The sequence below is a fragment of the Scleropages formosus genome, chromosome 6 (assembly GCF_900964775.1).
Source record: "Scleropages formosus chromosome 6, fSclFor1.1, whole genome shotgun sequence".
Classification (NCBI taxonomy): domain Eukaryota; kingdom Metazoa; phylum Chordata; class Actinopteri; order Osteoglossiformes; family Osteoglossidae; genus Scleropages; species Scleropages formosus.
Genome location: NC_041811.1, coordinates 36,925,497 through 36,947,782, shown reverse-complemented (window position 1 = coordinate 36,947,782; position 22,286 = coordinate 36,925,497). Strand labels below are relative to the sequence as shown.

At 45.6% G+C, this 22,286-nt stretch overlaps 1 protein-coding gene across 3 annotated transcripts in view; it reads right to left on the bottom strand.

Annotated features, from left to right (window-relative positions):
- LOC108930021 (multiple C2 and transmembrane domain-containing protein 1-like) overlaps positions 1-22,286 on the bottom strand; it is a 72,635-nt gene that overhangs the window by 3,893 nt on the left and 46,456 nt on the right. For all 3 annotated transcript variants that reach the window (XM_029252937.1, XM_029252939.1, XM_029252938.1), the window contains exons 16-20: positions 17,209-17,328; positions 9,889-9,939; positions 2,671-2,780; positions 2,366-2,475; positions 1,355-1,452 (exon numbers count right to left, since the gene is read on the bottom strand). In XM_029252937.1, the coding sequence (XP_029108770.1) occupies positions 1,355-1,452; positions 2,366-2,475; positions 2,671-2,780; positions 9,889-9,939; positions 17,209-17,328 (489 nt within the window). The remainder of the gene's footprint in view (positions 1-1,354; positions 1,453-2,365; positions 2,476-2,670; positions 2,781-9,888; positions 9,940-17,208; positions 17,329-22,286) is intronic.

Here is a 22,286-nt window from a genome sequence, read left to right as displayed (position 1 = left end):
GGCACATTCCTCAGAAAAACTCATGGGCAACCCCAGACATGAGCACCATGGGTAGTTTAACAGGCCCTGCACCCCTAAAGAGAATAGAATAGAAATTCGGCCATTTGAGGCATCCTGATCTAAGATGGTTTTGATTATGTTTAACCTGGAAAAAGACGCCAGAGATACAGCAAAGCATTGCCAGTAACGCAGCAGTGGAAAGGTCACTGGCCACAATCTACAGAGCTTCTGATGTTTGTTTCTGAGCGGAAATCTCAGCTTGAGCCACATCAGTAAAATCACCAATGGGTACAATGTGTGGGATGTTGGAAATGAGTCGGTCCAAGAATGACAAAGCATAGCCAACAGACATTAATGGCAAGAGGTTCTTCTACTCTTAGACACATGATTTCAACATCATATTAGCTGATTCATGCAAAATATCTCAGAGCATTTAGCTCATTCCCAACACTTTGTTTTCTGTATCACTAATGGCATTGCCTTTCAACAGGGTGCTGGAGAGAAAATGGGAGAAATGTGAGTTTACTCCGGATGGTTTGTCTGCAGTCATGTGATCCATAGACTGTTGAAGCAATAATGAAAGCAAGGAAGTTGACTTTGGATTCCAGAAGGTTTCCTCCTCAGAAGACTCATCAGCATCGTACCGTTTATGGCTGTGCTCTTTCATGGAATTACTTCAGTTCAACTACAAGTTACTTATGTTGGTCTGTTGGTCAACTTTAAAGTATAAATGGCCCACTAAAGTATAATTCTTTGGCCCAAGGTGTCACAGAAGCACATGGCTGAACCAGACATCTCTGAAAACTACATCCAGGCTAAACAATGTGTCTGCTCCCCGGGGTCTTCCAAACACACATAAAAGCAAAGGTAAAAGTGGCTAAAGTTTTCCATAAACAACATGTCTGGTCTCGACAGCACATACTGTACGCATGACAAAGGTACAGTGGAAAGGTTGCCTGTGTGCCAGGGGTCCCCAGTGATGTGTCTCAAGACAGGGATGACACGAGAAGGTTTGCTCCACTGCGAGTGGAGTGGTTATAGCCGCCAAGGCTATTCAAAGTGTATAATCTATGTCCTTGACAAGCTCACTTATGTAAGTGCTGGATTTTTCCTTTCCATTGACTAGAACGGAAGTGAGCAGGAACCAAATTAAAAGTGTTTTACTTCCAAAGCTTGACCTTAGTTAGTTCAGCCTCCCGAAACTTACTTAGTTCATTCTTCCTGAAATTGATCATTAACTTCCGAAGTACAAATATGTCTCATTTCCCTGGATTATAAATGTGACTTAAGTGCGAAAGGAAGCTCCATTTCAGGGACTGTTCAGTGGAGAAACACTGTATTTGGGAACACTCACCACCTGGACATCTGAAGGGACCCGTGACAAGAAGTCCAGCAGCTCATTGTTGTCGATGTTGTACGGGTCTCGTAGCTTCTTTGTGAATTTGTTTACACCTGCAGGGCATAAAACAAGCAACGAGGCAACACTTACATTCATATTTATTGATTTTACAGATGGTTTTCTCACAGCAGTATAGCCTATAGCTCAGAGAAAACAAATGGATACTCCACCAAAGCTCAAGAGCTGTAGATGCATGTACACGAAACATGTCATAGCACAGTGACACCATTTGGCAGGCACACATCACTTGAGGGGCTACCGGCTGAATTTAAAGTCAGATAAGAAGAAATGATGATCGTGGCAGATGGTGTGATGCAAGTTTATGGAGCAGTTAGGAGATGAGGAGAGAAATGGGCCAAGAGAGATTCACTTTGAGACCCTTCTGGAAGGCTGGAAGGGATTCAGTGGTTCTGTTGGACAGGAAGCTCATTCCACCACATCAGAGTGAAAAGCAAGAACCAATGGATTCTCATTTGTGGACCTTTCATGACTATGACCATCAAGTAGCCGGTAGTGGTGGAGCACAGCGGTCTTTCTGGAGTGAAGGCAGTAATAAGGCCATGTCCTTCTAATCAAGTAAAGAACATAAAAACTAATAATAAAGATTAATCTAAGAACACAATGATATACATAAAATCTTAAACTTGATGGAAGCCTTAAGATTTGGGTTCTTATAGTTATTCCTTTGATCCAGAGAACACTTGCAGGTACAAATTACATTTAGATTTATTTATTTATCAGACTCTTTTCTCCAAAGCGAATTCCAATGAACTCTATGTAGTGTTACTATCAGCCGACACACCTTATTCACCACGGTGACTTACGCTGCTAGATACACTACTTCCACTTGGTCACTCATCCATACATCAATGGAACACATACAAACTCTCTATTATAGGGAATCATGTGGGCAGTCCATCTAACTGAACACATGAAGGAAAACCAACGTTGTCCTTTGCTACTCACCCCAGATGAGCACAATGTATCGGAAGGGAATGAAGTAGATGACCACAGTACCAATGCTCAGTACCACGATTGCCAGGCAGCTCAGGAAAGGCACTGTCCAGTTGAATGTGCTGCAAGACGACACTAGAGGTTGGGTGAAGCAGGAACGTGCCACAAATACATAGGTATGACAAAGGAGAAGGAAACTCAGAGCTGGGCGACTCGCTGGACGCAGCCGTCGAGGAACAGGTGACGTGCTCATATTCAGCAGATCACGAATTCTGACTACCGGCTGAGAAGGTCTTCTACGCGGCCCTGTTACTCACTTCTTTATCCTCTCTCCGTAGGAAGCAACCTCATCCAGGGCACTCTGCACACTGATGCACACATCCTGGATGGCATAGAGCTTGTCCATGAAGCCCTTCCTCTCCGAGTCCTGCAAGGTTGTGTAGGAGACCATGTAGAAATGAATACGACTCTGCAAGCAACGGGTCACCTGCAGTCACAGCCGAGGTCATGAGAAAACCGCAATTGTCCAAGATGAGCTTCAGTGTCAGTTTGGGCAGCAGAGCACCTTTGCTTATACATATAAACACAAAGATACACAAAAGCTTTTTAATCTCTCCAAAAAAAAAAACGTAAACTTGTAACTAGTATGACTACACTATGGAACAGCGCATTTTCCAGGAGAACCCAGGTTGGCTGTGCTATCCGAGCTGTGCTTGGAGCAGAGGTTTTATGAGCGGATGCGCTTCTTGACAACAAGCTCACCGCTAACCCAGGCTTGGGACCAACACTGACGGAGCAGCGGCTGGGGCTACGGACAGCTGAGCATCTCCAATTCATGTGAAACGGGTGTCTTTGGACTGTGGGATGAAACAGGAGCAGCCGGTGGAAACCCACACGAACGTGGGGAGAACATACAAACGGCACACAGACCGATGTCCACATGACCTGCATCCTCACATGCCCCAAAGCTATATAATCTTCATTGCTCCAGTAAAACAACACATTGTATAAACTGATTGAATTCTAAGTTATTTTGAATAAAACAAACAAATCATTCAAACTTGACACATCTATTTTTTCTTCCATTCAGAAATATTCTAAATATTGCATCTTCTTGATAATAATAAAAGAAGTATAAGGGCAAATATGTATTTGACCTCAACAAGACTGAGTGCCTCCAGCTGGAAAAAAATATCCTCAAAGTGGTACAGGCCACATGTGGTGGATGAGATCATTTTTGTCACCTTCTCATCAGCTAAAGTGACCTATTAAAGTGCACACTGCCTAGACCAGGACTAACTTGAACGACCCCTTCCACCTTCCCTACTCGTGGTAGTACAACCCCCCACCCCCATGCTCTACTCTAGTCCCCTACGGAATATATGAAAAATGAATGCTGACACTGCCAAAAAAAAAAAACCCCAGATGCCCAAACAGGATGCAAGACAAACAGAAGTAATTAGGCTGTGTCTCAGGGTTATTTTCTCCCTTTTATAAAGCGTTTCTTCTCACAAGTTCATGTATTGTGTTGTTTGTGTAAATGGAACGGCGATATGTGATCGCTAGTGTTTGCCGTGGAGAACTCAAGGAACACCCTGCGGAACCAGTGAGAGAAAGAGGACGGTGTGAAAGAGTGATGGGGGGTAAAGGATGGGAGTCAGAGGTAAACAGAATATTAACCACAGCCACACATGTCTTAAAACTACACTGTTTCCTGCTTTTTACACTTCGCCTTGGGAATGGCTGCGCTGCATGGGAGGACAGGAGACTGTGATAATACAACCAAGGGTGGTAGGGAAGGTTTTTTTCCTGTTTTTTCCAATCTGGAATACAAGACGTCCATGTGGACATCTATATACACACACACGCACGCACGCACGCACGCACGCACGCACGCACGCACACACACACAGAGTGCTGTTTGATAGTATGTGAACCCTGTAAGGGTGGTCATTATTCTTAGAAAAACCTATAAAATTTATAAATGATGATGAGTTACACACATGATTCTACTTACTTACTTGGTTTAACCAACAGAACTTGGGTTTCACTTATTTTTACACACACACACCTATTATGTCAGATGAAAAAAAGACCGTTTCTCAGGTTTAACAAAACAGACATCCTTTTTTTTATTTTTCGGTTAGATTCTGTGAAGGTCTCAGTTATAGCAAAAACAAATAACAAAATATTTTCAATAAACTTCAACTGAAATTATTACAAAAAACCCAAATACAACCTTTATTCAGCCACTTCTCTGGCATTGTACTTGCTTATTTGTGTATCTTATAATATTAAAAAAAAAAAATGGTGGGAGGGTATCGGGATTTGTCTATCCTGTGTCTCATGCACCTGCTCAAACAATGAACTTCGGTGCAGCAGGTGGTAGGGAACAAACTAGGTTTGCTTGAGACTTTCATGTCTGCAGCTATGTCTCCATCTCTAAATGTAATGTATAAATTGTACTTTTGCTGAGATGTACATCGCTTTGGACAAAAGCGTCTGCTAAATGAATAAATGTAAACTAATTGAAAATTAAAGCGAAAACAAAAACCTCCACATCACTATCGTAGGTCAATTCATCCCATCAACATGTGTAATGTTTGCCTTCTTATTACTGATCACCAACAGCCCCGACACCAGACACTAGTTGCAAACACTGTGACTCGGTATAAATCCGGTCGATCACGTCGACTGTTTGAATGCATTTTAGTTCACCGCAAAATCACGTTTTCTCTGCAGCAAACAGTATGTTTAGACAATAAATCAGTAAAGAAAATGGCAGTTAAAAACTAATAAATAACTGTAAAGTGTTTCAAAAATGTCTACAGCCGCTTGTCCTGAGAGGGGTCGCGGCAAACCGGAGCCTAACCCGGCAACGCGGGGCGCAAGGCTGGAGGGGGAGGGGACACACTCGGGACGGGACGCTCGAACCCGAGACCCACAACACAGCGGGCCCCAGACAAACTCGTGGCGCCACCGTGCCCCCCTCTCCAGACTGTAATCTGCAGAAAAATTACTGTAATACGGTTTTGTTCCTCATGTCATTGCTTATCAATAAGTGAGCTGAACTATTACAAGACCAGAAAACGAAAGATTAGCTAAAGGCACAGCTGGGATACATAAAAGCCCCAGATGTCTCACAATAGATTGGTTATTCCGTAAACAAGATGTGAAAACAGAGGTGCACGTTTGTTCCTTTTTACCTCCTTTTACAACAGGGACAGCGTGTTTGTTCGAGCTGCAGTGGGAACCGGTCTGCACAGCACATTAACGCAAATGCCCTTGAGCAAAAGCAAAAAAAGCGAGCGTGGCGATCGCAATGTCAGGACACTTGTTATGAACGTCGGCATTCAGCCTCACATAATCCTCCTTGAACAAGGCCAGAAAATCATACGCAGAAATACTGGAGAAGGCCTACTTTCAGTTTCATATCTCTTCACGCCCTAGCCTAGAAATAACAGCAAGAGGTGCACTGGGGTCGCGCTGAAAGGGTTTGGGATGGGTAGCGGGCCCCTCGGCATCACCGCCACTCGCAGGTACTCCATCAGCCTCAAGGTCACGCAAAAACCTTCCGGTCCCCTTGTCCCGCTGGAAGTCCTTTTGCCACCATGACCTCGTTGTCATGAGACACAACCTTCTCTCTACTCGGACTCAACCCCTTCATCTCCTTGCCCCGTCCTCTTTGCGCTCCAGGGTGTCCGCTCTGATGAATGGAGCCCAATTATTTCATTCTTCGCTGTCCTGGATTCACGGCATTGTTCTCCATCTTCCAAAAAAAAGGCTGCCAAAGCAACATGGCCCCACTAAGGGCACAGGTTTACACACCATGTTCTCGCCCATTTTATACAGCCAGGTATTTTTACTGTGTCAGCTCAGGGTAAGTACCTTGCTCTAGGGTGCTACAGGAAGAGGTGGCATCAAAACCTATAGCGTCTGAGTACAAAGGCAGCAGCTGCAATCGCCACGCCACCTCCAGCCAGGAGGGTGAGGGCAGACACTGCGTTCCACAGTCGAATCTTTTGAAACGGACAAATCAAACTGCCTTAACAGGCATATACATGTACTACACATTCAATCCAGTCCGGTTTTCCCAAAGAGCGATTTTTGATATGGCACCAAAGTCAGCCAGCGAAACCCTGTACAGGGAGGAGTTCGACCTTTACGACACGGCAGGCACGACCTCTGGCCGATACAGGAGACATCTTTTCTGCCCAACCAGGCGTGCAGAGAAGCTGTATATCAAAGCAGTGGTAATATCACCGGAAGTTGGAGGGGATCCCAGAAAACGGCGATCTGACACAGAAAGGGACACTCAAAGGGTTCGATGACTGCTCCCCATACTCCATTTCCCAGCATGAATGGTGCTTGTCCAGGGTACTGTGACCATTTGAAATCGCCGACGTTCCAGTTCCAGCTGGCACTGGGTTTTTTCTCCTGAATCCACAAGAGTTATTGGCCTATCCAAAGGCTGGTTGTTTACTTTTGGTCTCCTGGATCATTAAAAAAACTTTGACGGATTTAAAAATGCTTTGCACCATTATTTAGTGACAGGGAGGGTGTGATGGGAGCCTCCTGTGCAGTCAGTAGAGAGTGATGTGCTACACTGCTGGGACACAAACCATGGAGCATATGGAAAGTACACTAGTGTCCAAGACCAGTGAAATGTCAGTGCATCCCCTCCGGACATCTGCTTGGCCAGCGAGGGGCCTGGATCAGGGGTATAAGTATAGGTGTGATCCTACAGGTGCAGTTCAACACACCCTGTTGCTTATAGGGTAACCCCCCCCCCCCCCCCACACACACACACACACACTTTCACACACATGTCACGAGGCTGACTGAGCAGCAATGAGGCCTCATCCAGGAGCAGCTGAGCGTTTCATGTAAAGTCCCAGAGGCCGACTGACGTTTTGACAGCCAGGTGCACTGATGACACACTCATTAAAGCGCGGTTAACACTGTTACTGTGTAGAAAAAGCCTGGCGGGTGGAGTAAAGGGGCGGGAACAGGTGTTCCGCTTGTCCTCCGGGATCAGAACAATGAGATCTCCGGGGGAGCGCTGTACGCAACATCGGTGTCATTGCGGCTCAAGTGCTAAACCAGGTGGTGCACACCGCTGGGGGGCAAGGAGAGCTGTCTGAGAGGGCATTTGTTCTCAAACTGAACAACGTGAAGGAAAAATAGGTGTCGGCATCGCAAAGTTTTCTGAACAGAAAAGAAAAAAAAAACCTGCAGAAACCGAATACTAATGTCACAAATTGGTCATGTTCTCCAGGCTGTGCTCACAGGTGCTGCTTCGACCAACTAATTTAATAGTGTACATGAGACACAGTATTCAATGTACACAATGCGCACAGAAAAAGTATGTCCTCATTATAACCGGGATACGTGTAACGTTAATTAAACCTATGCAAGATAATGACCCGTCATTAAAAAAGCCAGCGCAATAAAAATATCTTAATTAAATAGTTTTTTAGTTGTCAGTTAAGAATACCCAGATTAAAAATATCCATCAATTTAATTATTTTTGGAGGTCAACGATGAGATGATTTTCCTTTCTGAGTGGTGTAGTATTCAGGGACCTGCACCTGAGACTGCTAGTCCAGTCCCCATAAGGGACGCTGCTGTTGGACACCGGGTAGTTGACCTGAACTGGGGCAGTAAAATATCGTGCTGTAACACGAGCAGAACGCCACCTTCCGCAGTCCAGACAGCGAGCGGAAAGAGGCTGAGATGATGTTCGGCACGGTGTGCGCGGCCAATGCAAAGAAGGTACATCGAGCTTCGTACCCAGCAATACCTGCTACCTTTACTCACTTAATGGCAGCCTTGCAAGGCTATTTGTGGCTTCTGAGGAAGGCCTGGAGGGGTGGGGTGGTGGAGAAGGATGGGTGTTGAAGCCAAGGTTAAACATGTGCAGCAGAATGTACATTCCACGCAATTAAAATGAAGCCTTGGCATATTTTATTGATCTCGTTATTTATTAATTTTTACTTCTTGCTTTCATCTCCTAAACACCCGGTCCCCCTCCCCAGAACACTTGACCTTCACACTTTTCTGCTGGAGGGAAATGCAGAATGGGGTGAGCAGGGTGCTTTACAAGACAAGACGGGAGCAGGTGGAAGCTGAAATTTGTTTGCCATCAGAAGCAAATTTACCGTAATGTTAACAGAGTACGGAATACGGAGCCTGGGGGGTGGCGGGGTGGAGGGCTGAAAGAAGTCGGGAGGAACAACACACGGTCTTTCAGCTCTCCAGCAGCTTCAAAAAAAGTGCTCATTGTAGGGGGAGAAACACCTGAGTATGTATTACTTCTGAGGGGGTAAATCACAGCATTTATAGCGCTCCTGCTTATTTGTAGCTCTTGGCTGTGGCAACGATGGGCTCCTCTTGTGTGTAACAATAATCTCCAACATAAGCGTGAAGGCAGAAGGACAGTATTTCAGCCCTTTCCCACTGGACATTAATTTCTGTAAACACACATGTACATATGCAATGTACATAATCACATACACACACATCCATATGTCAAGGAGCTCAGAAACTGCTGAGAATAACAGAAGTGACAAATAGGGAAAGGGGATACAGAATTAGCTCTACACTGAGGAATGGAAATGTGATTCAGCCCCCAGAAAACAACTGGCACATTAAAATTCTGCATTTTTTGACATACACACTGCAGTCAGAGAACAAAATGCAAAAACTGCTTATTTACTGTATACTTGATAAATAATTTATGCAACTAGAGCTGCATTACTTGAAACAAAAAAAGATTTCATTCATTCAACTGAAAAAAAAACAGAAGAAGCAGAATTAATTTTCACTTACTAAAGGGAATTTAGTCGCCAGTTCTCATGAAACACATGTCTTTGTGGGAGGAAACCAGAGCGCCCAGAGGACACAAATGGAAACTCCACAGACAGTGAGATGGATTCACGGACCATTATGCCAAACCAGCCGCTCTAGTTGTTGTTCTCAATTTAAGATTTACAGCAAAGATGGGAGCGCACACAAAAGCTTATCGAAAAACCTTTTATTTTCAGTATTTTTCTGGGCAAAATGTATTCGTCCCAAAAAATAAAAGGTTTTTCTTCAGCTGAGCACATCTTCTGTTTTATTTTTTTTTTTCTATTTTCAATTTTAACAATCAAAACTTTTTTTGACGGAAGTAATTGGAATAAATCACTTCTTCCGAAAATTATAACCAAGTACATTAATGATTAAAGAGAAAATCACATGTTGAACATTTTCAAAATAACTGCATGACCCCAGTATGGCTACCGTTACCGTATGGACTATGCCAGTCAGGGAGGTTGGGTCCACATAAGTTATATTCCAAAACTGTCATCACTGCTGTTGAGAAGCAAAAATATTGGGAGACAGAAAGAGCCACTTTAATTTGTACAGGGGATCAAATGTCAGAGCAAAAAGAGAGGATTTATGGCTTAAATCCTGTTAAATATCTTTAGGAAATGTCAGTCTGGTCAGAAGTGCCCTCTACACAGGAGCAGTGGTGTCGAAGGGGGAAATACCTCTTTGTCGAGCTCATCGTCTTCGTCCTCAAGCATATCTTCCATCTCTTTCTGTCCATTGCAACAAAGAGAAAAGAAACAGAATTAATTTAATTAATTAATAAAAATGAGTTGCAAAAGCATAGATGATGGAAGAAGCTAAAACATTTTTTTTTGAAGTTCCACAGGCATTAGGCACTTAGCTACATAACTTTGTCAATAACCATCTTCACATATTCCACCAGTGCCATCTTGTCCTAAAACCACAGAAACCCTACAGCCCCAACCCTAACCCTTAGTCCTAACCCTACGGCCCCAACCCTAATTCTAACCCTAACCTTTAGTCCTAACCCTAAACCTCCAACAGTCCAAAGACAGGTGAACTGATGACTCTAACGTCCCCCCACTGTGTGTAACGCTGGTCTGGTATATAGATGAGTGATCGACTGCAGGGTATGTAGGCAGTGTACTGTACTGTGTCTACCTTAGTAAATCACTTTGGATGAAAAGTTATCAGCTACGCTAAACACTACGTAGGTTTCATTGTAAGTCACTTTGGAGAAAAACATCAGCTACGTGAATGTATGTAAGCAAACGCAAGCAAATCTGCAACAAGAGAATGTCATTTGTTTTCTGAAATCCAACAGTAAGAACGTTTGTGTGTTTTTTGAATACGGACAAAAACTTGTGAAAAATGAACAGTGAAAAACACTACAAAACACCGTTATTTAGGGTTTCTTCCCACTGTTCTCAAATTCTTAAAAGGACCGTACAAGTTTACAAGTTGACAAGTAGTTTTTATTGTCATTCCTCCATACAGCTGGTGTACAGTGGAAAGAAAAGTCGTTTCTTCTGAGACCATGGTGCAAGACAGAACATAGCATAAGACAATGAATAAGTAAATAAATAAATACACAGGATAGGACGCGGGTATGGCTATGAGCTGTAGACAGTTGTGGAGCAGTACAGTGCTGAGTTAATTGGTCAATGGAGCCAGTTGAGTGTTGGGAGGTAGCTGGGTGTTGAGAAGTCTAACTGCCTCAGGGAAGAAACTGTTGCGGAGTCTGCTGGTGGTGGCGCGCATGCTCCTGTAATACTCCCATAATGCTGTTGGCCTTGCGGACGCAACTGTTTTTGTATATGGAGTCAATGGAGGGAAGAGGAACTCCGATGATCTTTTCAGCTGTTTTTACCACTCGCTGTAGGGTCTTGCGGTCGGAGACTGTGCAGTTCCCGTACCACACGGTGAGACAGCTGGTCAAGACGCTCTCTATCGTCCCCCTGTAGAACGTAGCGAGGATGGGAGGGGGGAGTTTGGCTCTCTTCAGCCTCCCTAAGAAATGGAGACGCTGCTGGGCCTTCTTGGCTAGGCAGGTGATGCTAATGACGCTGTGAGCAGCAGCTCTTTTTTTCACTTTTACCATAATTAACAACACAGTGGTCATCGTATCACCGGGAATGTAGAACTTCTGGTGACTCCCTTTATTTCTTCTTGTGTCAAAAGTTATAAACAAGAAAAACGTATCCACTTTTGACCCATCACACCCAGGCGTAGGGAGGAAGCCAACATGTATTTGTCTAAATTTGGTTAAGTGTGACTTCTAACTGTCTCACCATAAGAAGGTGAAGAAGAAGAGTTTGTGGGTTTGCGATCAGCTCTGTCACTCAAGGACAACGGGGGAAAACTGCGGAGGCGAGATCTCAGAAAAAGGAATCTCTGTCTGTTTCGTGCAGAGCCGTCTCTTCTGGGTGCCCTGCCATAAATCCTTAAGTGTTTACTTATAAACCAATACATGGGCCTTTTGTTTCTTTATATTTACTCATTTCTACTTTCTTCACTTCACTTAAGCTTCTTACATAAACAGAGATTTGGCCGCACGATGAGCATCTGGGACAGCCGCGCGGTCTGGGTACGCCGAGCCAGTACGCCGCCGGTAAACAGCCTGTGGCCGGATCGGTAGCGGCGTGCGGTTCAACGGCAGTTCAGCAGCCACAAGGCTGGCAGCGGGACTACGGCAGCAAACGCCGGGATGATCATCCCACATTAACCGCCTGGTGCTCCTCCTCATGGGGTACCGGGCACCTGGGTCAAGGGGGCCTCGGAGACACCGTGACTGTCGAGAGAAATGGACGCAGATACGAGATTCATAAACAATCGATAAAGGCTTATTAGGCACGAAGCACGTATTGGTGTAGTGAAGTATGTTGAACACTGACGCCTTCGTGTGTTTTGTTTCACTGTCAACGGACTCGTCTAAATGCCTCCGAACTCAAGGGACATTAAAAATGTCATGGGCTTCAGCAGCTTTTAAAAATCATGTCGAAATAATTTTAATTGGCTGGATGCCTTTTCTATGCCCCAGCCACGTTCCCAATTAAACGGGACCGGATCACTGTGGAAGTCTCAGCTCGGGAAATCCAGATATTTCCTTTGAAATAGAGCAGCTTTATTTTGAGTAATCGGGCAACCATGGGGCCAAGCCTCCGATCGTCCTCGTCTCATCGTCTCATCGTCTCAGCGCGGAGAGCCTGGTGCAACATGTCCACTCTTATTTAAGCTGAGCGTGAAGTTTCAGCATCTGGGCTCTCAGCCTAATCTTGCAGACTCTGGGGGAGTTGAAATCGAAGGCATCCAAGTTCACGTGAAGAAGTCTTCCGCTTATTTATTTATTTGCTTTAAAAAGTGGAGGATCTGATCCTCTGTACGTGTTCCAGTGCAGCTGCGGAGAAGCTCAGCACATCGGCGAGCGAATTTACGTTTGGAAAACGCTCTGATCGGCGGTTCTGATGAAGAAAGCTTCCCCTGACGGCGACGAGGCTGCAGCCCACAGAGACAGGACGGGGAAGGATGCGTTCGCTTCCAGAACACACACTTGTGTGTCGTTACGGTGTAAAATAAATGCTGCCATGCGGTATCGTCGTCGACCTCATCGTCGCATCTTGTCACAAAGCGCAGGTGGGACCGTCTGAGAACCCTCTGCTGGCAGCGAGATGGGGCTGAAAGAAGAGATGGCAACAGAGCGAGAGACGGCAGCTGCTGAGGTCCACAACGCTGAGTCCGTGTGTTGTCCTGTACAATGACTGAGGAAGGTGCCACAGAGCACCAATAACTGCTGTGTGCCAGCAGCCTCTTGAACCCGGGTTCAAAGTTTCACGTAACAAAGGCACTCTTGATTCCGGGACTTTCCGGCGAACTGAATTTGTGAAACGTACTCGAGGGCCCGAAGGAGGAAGACTCATCCTCAGGCTCATCAGGCTTGGGACCCTGCTTTGGCTGGACACCGTCCACAAGGCACACAAGGAGCCAGCAGGGGAAACAAAGTGTTTGCTTTAGTCACCACGTCCGACTGGAACGGACCGAGCGATGTCAGAAAAAGTTTGTCACGGTATATATCACGTAGTACGTATGTGGGGCGGAGAGAACAAACGGGGGTTTAGAGGTCGGCAACAGACAACGAAAGGAAACGGAGCGAAACGACAGGAGATTCAGAGGCCCAGGTAATGGAGCCGAAAGCTCTCTGGTCGAGCACAAATCAACATATCGATTAAATTTACTGCAATTATTTTGGCCGACACAAAACCGTAGCTGCAATACGCCACGTGGGCCACACGCTGAAGCCATCAACCACCCTTGTGGGACAAAGACTCGGTTCGAAAGGGATTCTTTCCTCACGCCGTCACCCGAGACCAGATTCGGACCTCGGCGGAAACGCAACGGTTCTCTTTTACACGCCGGGTTCCTCCACTAATTAACAAGACGGGTTCATCCAGGCAAGTGAAGCATTCGTGCCTTGGAATGGTTGAAGAGCACACTGAATGGAGGCCCAACCACCACCACCACCCCACCCTCATTCCCAAAGGGCAAAAAATGTCATCCGCTTCCACCATGTGGGGTCACGCAGTGGAAACGGTTCTGTTTGTAGCTGCGGGGCCTTGATGGGATCTCACAATTAAAGTCCCTTTTCTGATCCATCGATCCCGATTTTCGCTGACTGCGATTTCAATATGTCACAAACTAGCCCAACGCTCTCAGCCAGGGGGCAGGAGAGGATCCCACCCCCCCCATCTCCCATCCTCCCTCCTCTACAAGTGGAGTTTGAGGTTGATCAAACTCCCGACTAAACTGATGGGACTAGACTTCCCGCGGGGCCACATGAAGGTCACGTGAGAAGACCGCTTAGGCAACCAAGAGCCAACAGTCGGCACCGTGTCACAAGCCTGAACTTGTTTCGCTTCCCAGCAGCACCACCACGTGCAACTTGGATGAACAATCTCAAGGAGCATCTCCTTGTGCTCCACAGCGGTCAAAGAGCTTTCCTAGAAGGACTGAACATTTAGAGGAAGAAACAACGATATGAACGTGAAGTATGAAGTATGAACGCGCTGTGTCAAATATGCCATCATTAAACAGTAGCCGTCGAGCTGCTTGCACAAGAGCGGTTTGACCGCGTCACGTGACCTCCAGCAGGCGAAGCCGAGCCTCTCGAACCTGAGCTCGCTGCTAAAGGAAAACCTTCGAACCTTTGTTCGTAACTGAAAACAGGCCTCGAGGTTCGAGGTTCCAGCTCGTTTGTTGTGGTTACGGTCGTCAAAACGCAAACGAGAGTCCGAGAGGAGGGGCTTGCAGAGCAGGGTTAACAGGAGGTCAGCTGCAGACCGAGCGGTCGTTCCATCACGTGTGTCTCATCGGCGCAGCTCAACTGGGCAACTCAGTAACTGCGTCCTTGCAGCCTCACCTGGACACTCCTGGTCCTCAGGTCTCCCAGCGCGCTTCAAGGAGGAGAAAACAGAAGTCGTCCCAGTTTGGGGAAAACTACACGCACCAAATGTCTCGAGGTCGCACAGGGAAAAAAGCATCAATGAAAACACACACACACACACACACACACACACACACACACACACACACACACACTGCCGCTTGCCCTAATAAGAAAAGAACCTGCACACTGAAAAACGTTTTGGCAAACAATGTCTCCATCTACAGGGGTGTGAGAGCAGCATGTGCAACCCGGGGTTCGCGGCGGAGCGAGCGTTTGCTGGAGCGGTGCGCGTACCGCGGTGCCACAGGGTATTTCGCGCTTCGTCTCTTTAGCTGGACTGATGAAGTGCCAGTTTACTACAGCAATGCGCAAGTACATGCAGTAAATCATAGAGAAGCCCAGCGTGTGTGAATCCTGTTCTCACTTCACTTCTTTCTGCACTTAGAGCTGCTTGAACACACAGCAGTAGGAGCAAAATAACGATACAGAAGGGGATCAAATCCCAGAAAAGGACCTTGGCGGCATTTACTCAAAGTACCATGGATTAGTGGTAAACCACGGTAGAACGCTGGGAATCGTCCAAGACATTCTGTGTGCTCCAGGTTACATGAGCTGAACAAGAGAAAAGGACCCCCCCAACCCCCCAGGATTAAAATGAAGAGCACAGTGAAGAAATTAATTCATTAACCACAAAGGACCATGACAGTGGGAACGTAAATCTGTAATACGGTAAAAAAATGCAGCAACCGGTGTAATGTACACCGGTTTATACCTTGCTATGTGCCAAATTGTCTGTGCTGTACAATCACACATCTGTATTGTAACTTCTCTTTCTGTTGACGGAACAAACTTTTTGCATTTTGCTCTGAAATGTCCGGCACTTTGGAGAAAAGTATCTGCTAAATTCATCTATGTAAATGTAACGTATTTTCTACCTTTAAATACAGAAACATGATGTACATATGTGGCCTGCTGGTAGTATAGTGGTTGTGCCTCCTGTATTTACACCCACAGGTCATAGGTTCAGATCCCACCTCCAGCTGTAGTACTCTTGAGTAAGGTTCTTACTCCAGTAAAGTTACCGTGCTCAATACATGGGCAAATGACTGCAAATTGCTTGGGAGAAAAGTGCCAGATGAATGTATGTATATGTAATTAAAGCGTGTGCATCTGAGGTTCTCCTGCTGCAGGATCAGGATCACGACTCGTTTGTTCAAATGTCCATGTTGAGGTTGGGATCTCAGCGAGGTCGTGGTGATGTGTTCCACACCACCCTGCAGCGAAACGCACGGCACCTATTGATGGCATCATGGACATGAGGGATCGTGAATAACGGCCTCAAGAGCTAAAGCAACAGATACTATATGTGCTCCTGTCCTAATTTGTCATGCACATTGCGTTTGCGTCCCAGCATCGCCGGCTAAAGGGTCACTTTGCATATGTAGAGTCGGACAACCCATCACACACTGTGACTTGGAGCGTCTATTTCTCATTAATGAGCAATTTATCCCGATCCACTTTCATAAATGTCATTTGTCCTTTCAGGCAGCAGTGAAACATGACTTTTTTTTATTTTTCTCCCATTTATCTAATGCATATCAGCAATAATTCTATAGCTGCATGATCACGAGGAATTAAGATTTCTGTTAAAAAAACTGATTGTTTTACTGGGATCCTAAAATGTGCGAGGAAATGCACTTATTAAATTTAATCACCGCGCTGTTCATGTTCTGGAGCTCAGCGCTTCCTTCTTCCCACATTTCTACATCTGTATGGGATTAAAAATCGTCCCGTTCGCATGACATTGCGCTCACTTTGTTGAATTTGTAATTTGTATATTAATGACTAATGTAGCCCAAAGGAAAAGTGAAACTACGCAGTTTGGGGCAGAAACCCTTAAAATTTTCATTTCTGCAGTTGTTCTGCACTTTTACAATATTTTCAGTTTTAATGTTTAATTGTGGAACAATATGCTGAGGTCACAGCGCTGCGTAGTCAAAACGGTATCAGCCCATGTCTCTCTGAATATAATAAACAGGAAATGTTGAAATAAATATCAAATGTCAGACAAACGGTTGGCATGTTGGACAGCAGCACGTTTCCGTATTTCTTCATAAATACATTTACAAACATAGCTCATAACACACATAAACTGTGTATGTGTGTGTGTGTGTCTGTCATGAAATAGAATATGCACAAATAAATATATGTGTGTTTATAGATACAGATTTTATACAAATTTTTCATATTCTGTAAATAATTTTTAATCATTATTAATTAATTTATACTTTTGATAAATATTTTAAATCTCATTTCTGACAAACTACACACACAATGCTTTGTGGAAAGTGTGAAATATTTAAAAGTACAATTTAATGTCTAGAGCGGAGAAGTTAGTCATTCGCCCATGAGCTCGTCCCCATATGGAAAAGAAAAAGTGTCCATTGCGATCGGTACTTCGGGCTTCCGGGTCTTTCCGCGTACTGCATTATACCCTGATTTATTCCACGTACGAGGCATATCCTACTTGTGTCCACAACGTGTCGGCGGCGATCGCTGGCGCCCGCCCAGCGCTTACCATGCTGCCGTGGCGCGGGTCCCGGCCCAGGGCCACTCGCAGGTAGTTCCAGACCAGCAGCAGGAGGAGGGACAGGGGGATCATGTAGAGCTGGAAGTTCCACACAGCCAGGATGAAGAGCTTGGGGAGAGAGAAAGGAGCGCGCTCAGAAGAGGGAGAGGGGCTCGGCTGTGGGACGGCAGAGGGACGGAGGTGGGAAAGCAGCGGGACGGTTGTGGGACGGCAGTGGGACGGCAGAGGGGCGGCTGTGGGACGGCAGTGGGACAGTTGTGGGATGGCAGTGGGACGGTTGTGGGACGGCAGTGGGACGGCAGTGGGACGGCTGTGGGACGGCTGTGGGACGGTTGTAGGATGGCAGTGGGACGGCAGAGAGACGGCAGTGGGACGGCTGTGGGACGGCTGCGGGACGGCCGTGATCGTCCTGCGTGTCCCCCACCCTGTCTCACCTCTCGTCTCTCGGCAAGGGCCCCCAGTCCAGAATCGCAGCGAAAGGACGCGATTTGCAGCTTTCGTGAGGAGTTGCTGAAATAACCACGAAAACCATGATGTGTTTCTGAGCTGCGTGTCTACGATCTGCTCTCCTTTCATTTCTCATCGTATCACAATAATGTTTGTCTTCATTTTCATCGAGCACAATGACAGTAATGTCCCACTCTTTGAGATCTATTTCCACCTCTATACCGGTACACCGGTAAACACACTTACTGTTGCCTTGTAAGTAGTTTGTAATGCAGGCGAAACAATGGGGGGGGGTCTGAAAGGAGACATCCTTGGGTATCGGAGCGTTCAGGTTCTGAAAGGACAGCTGCTCGTGTGCGTGTGGGTGCGTGCGTGCGTGTGTCGCGTGTTCCGGGCGTCACGGCTCGACGCCTCTCGCAGCAAACGGCCCGCGAGGAGCTCGTCCTAATTATGGGCGCCTGTCACACAGGCACTTCGTCTCCCGCGGCACGGAAACGCGCTTCCCGGCGTTTAATAAACAAACAAAGCAACAAGTAAAATAACTCACTCGACCCTTGGACTGGGACTAAGATGCACGGGATGAGATGAAGACGAGGCTCCTGTGAGAGGACGGCGATGCTGTATTTTTCAGAGCACAATTTTTCCATCCAGCCCAAAATCAAAGCGTTTTTTTTTAAATAATTTTAAGAAACATCAGATAAGCAAATATGTTTATAGTAAAGATACTGATGATGATGTCGAGGCAAAGATGAAGATATTTATAAAAGCAAAGGTGTTTCTGACTGAACGGTCACAGTTCTTTTCGCGAACCCTGGTAAAGTTTACCATGCCGTGACGTGTCGAAGGGGTTCATTTGCATTATTGTACTCATGTTGAATTCTATAAATATCTTCTTATTTGTCCATGTTGAAATTCTCTGCTTTGGTTTAATGTTCACTTTTTACCAGGGGAAAAGCATAGTAAAAACTGAACAGATATGACACATGTCTAAAGCCACATATATGATATGATTGTTTTTTTTTTCCCTTTTTAATGTAACTAAAATGCATTTGGCCTGTTTATGTAAATTGTATTTTGTAAAATGGAAACAAGTGATTTCAACCTACAAAAACTTGTATTTTTAAACCATTACTCTTTGTAATGATTGTTATCTTTTTTTTTTTTTTTGGAAATAATTAACAGGTTATCACTTGTACCTGCAAACACATTTTGATTTTTCAAGTTCACAAAAAAGAAAAAGTCCTCGACTTCACCTTAAATTATGACAGTTACGCTTAAATTATTTTAAGTAGAAATATTTATGGTTTAATAATTCAAAAAACACATTTTTTATGTTTTCTTGGTCTTTCATTCGCCTCATTTCCTTTTTTCTCCTTTTTTTTCCAGCACCGAAAACATGCAAAAAACTGCAAGTTTTTTTAACAGGATATTGAATTAAAATTTTACAGGAGTTATTTATTTATTCAGTCATTCGTTCATTTTTCTTTCTCTGATTCAGCTATGTGGAGTATTCCAATACGGCAGTGCGTTTTTACGTAAATATGTCATTAAAACCTTTCGGCGAGACTCTAATAAAGCTGAATGTGCGAGTTTGGAACAATAGTTTTGATCGTTTCTACGGCGATACAAAAACGCCGAGTCCGAAAGACCCCGAAAACCCTCTTGTGCCCTGAACTCCCCCTTCGCCACTATGAAGTCATCATTTCTGTTCCGTTTCGTAGCCTCTTGTGCTCACAGGTCATCAGTTATATTGTGCGTGATTCATATTAGCAGAATAAATTTCTAATCCCAACAGCAACTGATTATCTGGGCTCTATGAGACACACAAAATGGGCAATTTATCCAGACATGAAAGAACAGCTTTATTATTATTATTATTATTATTATTATTATTATTATTGTTGTTGTCAGAGACTGAACTTTTCTTTCTGTAAACGTCTCGTCTCTCTGTCCCCTCCTACACTTGTTACACTTTGCGTTTCACATGCGTGTCTTAAAACCAGCGACGGTGTTTCGGCTGCTCGGCCTGGCGCTCGCAATTTCTCCACCTGTTTACCGCGGTTAAAGGCCTGTCACTTTTCATTTGCCCGGCTTCGGCCACTTTGCATTTCGCTCCGGGGCTGCGGGTGATTGGCAGCTGTTGCGGCCACCGGGTGTGAACTCTGGCCCCATCCACTGGGGCGAGCGCACGCACGCACGCACGCACGCACGCACACACACACCCCAGAGGCGCTATAGGGATACTGTGGGGTGGGGGGGTGGGGTTGTCCTTCAGGGTGCATTCAAGAATGAGTTGAGGGTTTCACTCGGCTCACACCCGGGACAGAGAGCCACGTGACAGGGAGTAGGTGCACGTTAAGACCCTCTACACACTCACACTTATTGCTGCGGGGGGTCCAGCTGCTGCCCCCGGGGGCCGTGGGGCTCCGTCTCACTGCACAGCTACGTCTCTCACTCGTTCACTTTCACCCCTTTTCTTCCTGCTCAATAGCGGCGTCACGGCATTGCAGCCCATCTCTCTCTCTCTCTCTCTCTCACACACACACACACACACACACACACACACACACACACACACACACACGTGTGATTTCACTGCATTTTATATTGACTGTGTTTGTGTGTATATTGATAATATGAGGCCAGTTTATTATGTTTCTTTCCTCAAATAATTACACCCTACCTGCATTTCATGATGATTCCGTGAAGTTTGAAAACGGTCTCAGAACACGTGCAAAAGGCAGGAAAGGCACACAGTGGCGAAAAATTCAAAGTTCATTTTCTAGCTCTTTTTCCCATGCTTTATGGTTAATGAGAAAAATTATTATATTATAGAAAGTGTTTGGCCACAGCATGTTTTTTCTCTGTTAATCTATAGCTTGAATTCAGAGCTTCTCCGATGATGGTGTGTTTGCATTGTATGTGTTTCCATTGTGCAGCACAGTGTAACTGCAGGCACACACACACTTTCTGAACCGCTTGTCCCCTACGGGGTCGCGGGGAGCCGGAGCCTAACCCGGCAACACGGGGCGCAAGGCCGGAGGGGGAGGGGGACACACCCGGGACGGGACGCTAGTCCGTCGCAAGGCACCCCAAGCGGGACTCGAACCCCAGACCCACTGGAGAGCAGGACCCGGACCAACCCACTGCGCCACTGCGCCACCGCGCCCCCCTTAAGCAAATGTAAGTGAACTCAATTATTCCAGTTCATTGAAAGTGACACAATTGTCTTTAATTTCAGCGAAACGGAGGGCAGGGCTTCATAAAATTTCCTCCAGAAATATTAGAAAAGTCACGATGATGCGTCTTTTTTTGGCAAACAATCATTTGAATGATTTCATTTCGGTAATAACCCTGGAACTAGGAAAAAAAACACTTAGTTATGCCAGGTCGTGTCAACGCTAATATTGAAATTGTGGTTTATAATAAAAAAGCAGAGGAGGTCATGACTTCACCCGTTCGATCGCTCTTCTGCCGTTGGTTATTGCTGTACTTACTGTACAGGATTAACAGTAACAAATGAGAAAGTTCTTCTGTTTTCTAATTGGTTTTCTCTGAAATAAGTGTCACATTTAATTTTTTTCCAAGAAAAGTAAAGTTCTCTCTTTGAGACAAAAACACAGCAGTAGTAACTCCCACCTGAAAAAGCCCTGCGTTCACTGCGCCGCGTAACCGTCACTAAGTGTGTGCAGAGTAACACAGTGAAACGCTGCCACTGTGCTCTATAAATATGTTCCCCGAGTGTATAAATGGGAAAATGTGAAAGTGCCAGATAACAAACAAAAAAATTCTGTTAAAAATAAACAGCACAACACACACACACACACACTAACACTATGGATACACAGAGAGTACGCAATGCAATGCAGTGTCTGCAACCGCTTGTCCCGGGTGGGGTCACTGCGAGCCGGAGGCCAACCCGGCAACACCGGCGCAAGGCCGGAGGGGGAGGGGACACACCCAGGACGGGACGCCAGTCCGCCGCAAGGCACCCCAAGCGGGACTCGAACCCCAGACCCACCACACAGCAGAGTATGAAGTATGAAATTATAAAAATATTCCGAGTGCTGACATTTCATCAGTACATGTGACACCAAAGAAAGTGGTGAAGGAAATGTTAAGTGATCAATACAATACCTCTCCACTCATCCTATCAGTGCTAAACGCCCCCCCATAAGAAGTAAGACCTTCCATAATAAGACCTTCCTTTCCAACGGTAAAATAGGGGTGAACAAAACCATCACAAAATCACTGCTCCTGCATGGAACAGGGAGCGGTTTCCATAGAAACGGATGTACGCAGTAGGTGCCGCACGTACCGCTGAACAACGGCTCTGGAAACGAACCAAGCAGAGTAAACGCCAGGTTAGACGCTTTGACCATGTCGACCATGTTTGCCATTGACGCTCTCAGAGTTGACGCACAACTAATAAAAACTCTCACAGCAAACCGAACACCAGCACCAGCCAGCACCAGCGACTGCCCTCTAACTCCCCACAACGGTTGGCCCTCGGAAGTACCGTATGTTCGCATAGTTGGAGCAGTGCATTGTGGGAGAGTCACCGCTGCCCCCAGCACTGCTACAGCACAGTGATACAATGTAATACAATGGAATACAAT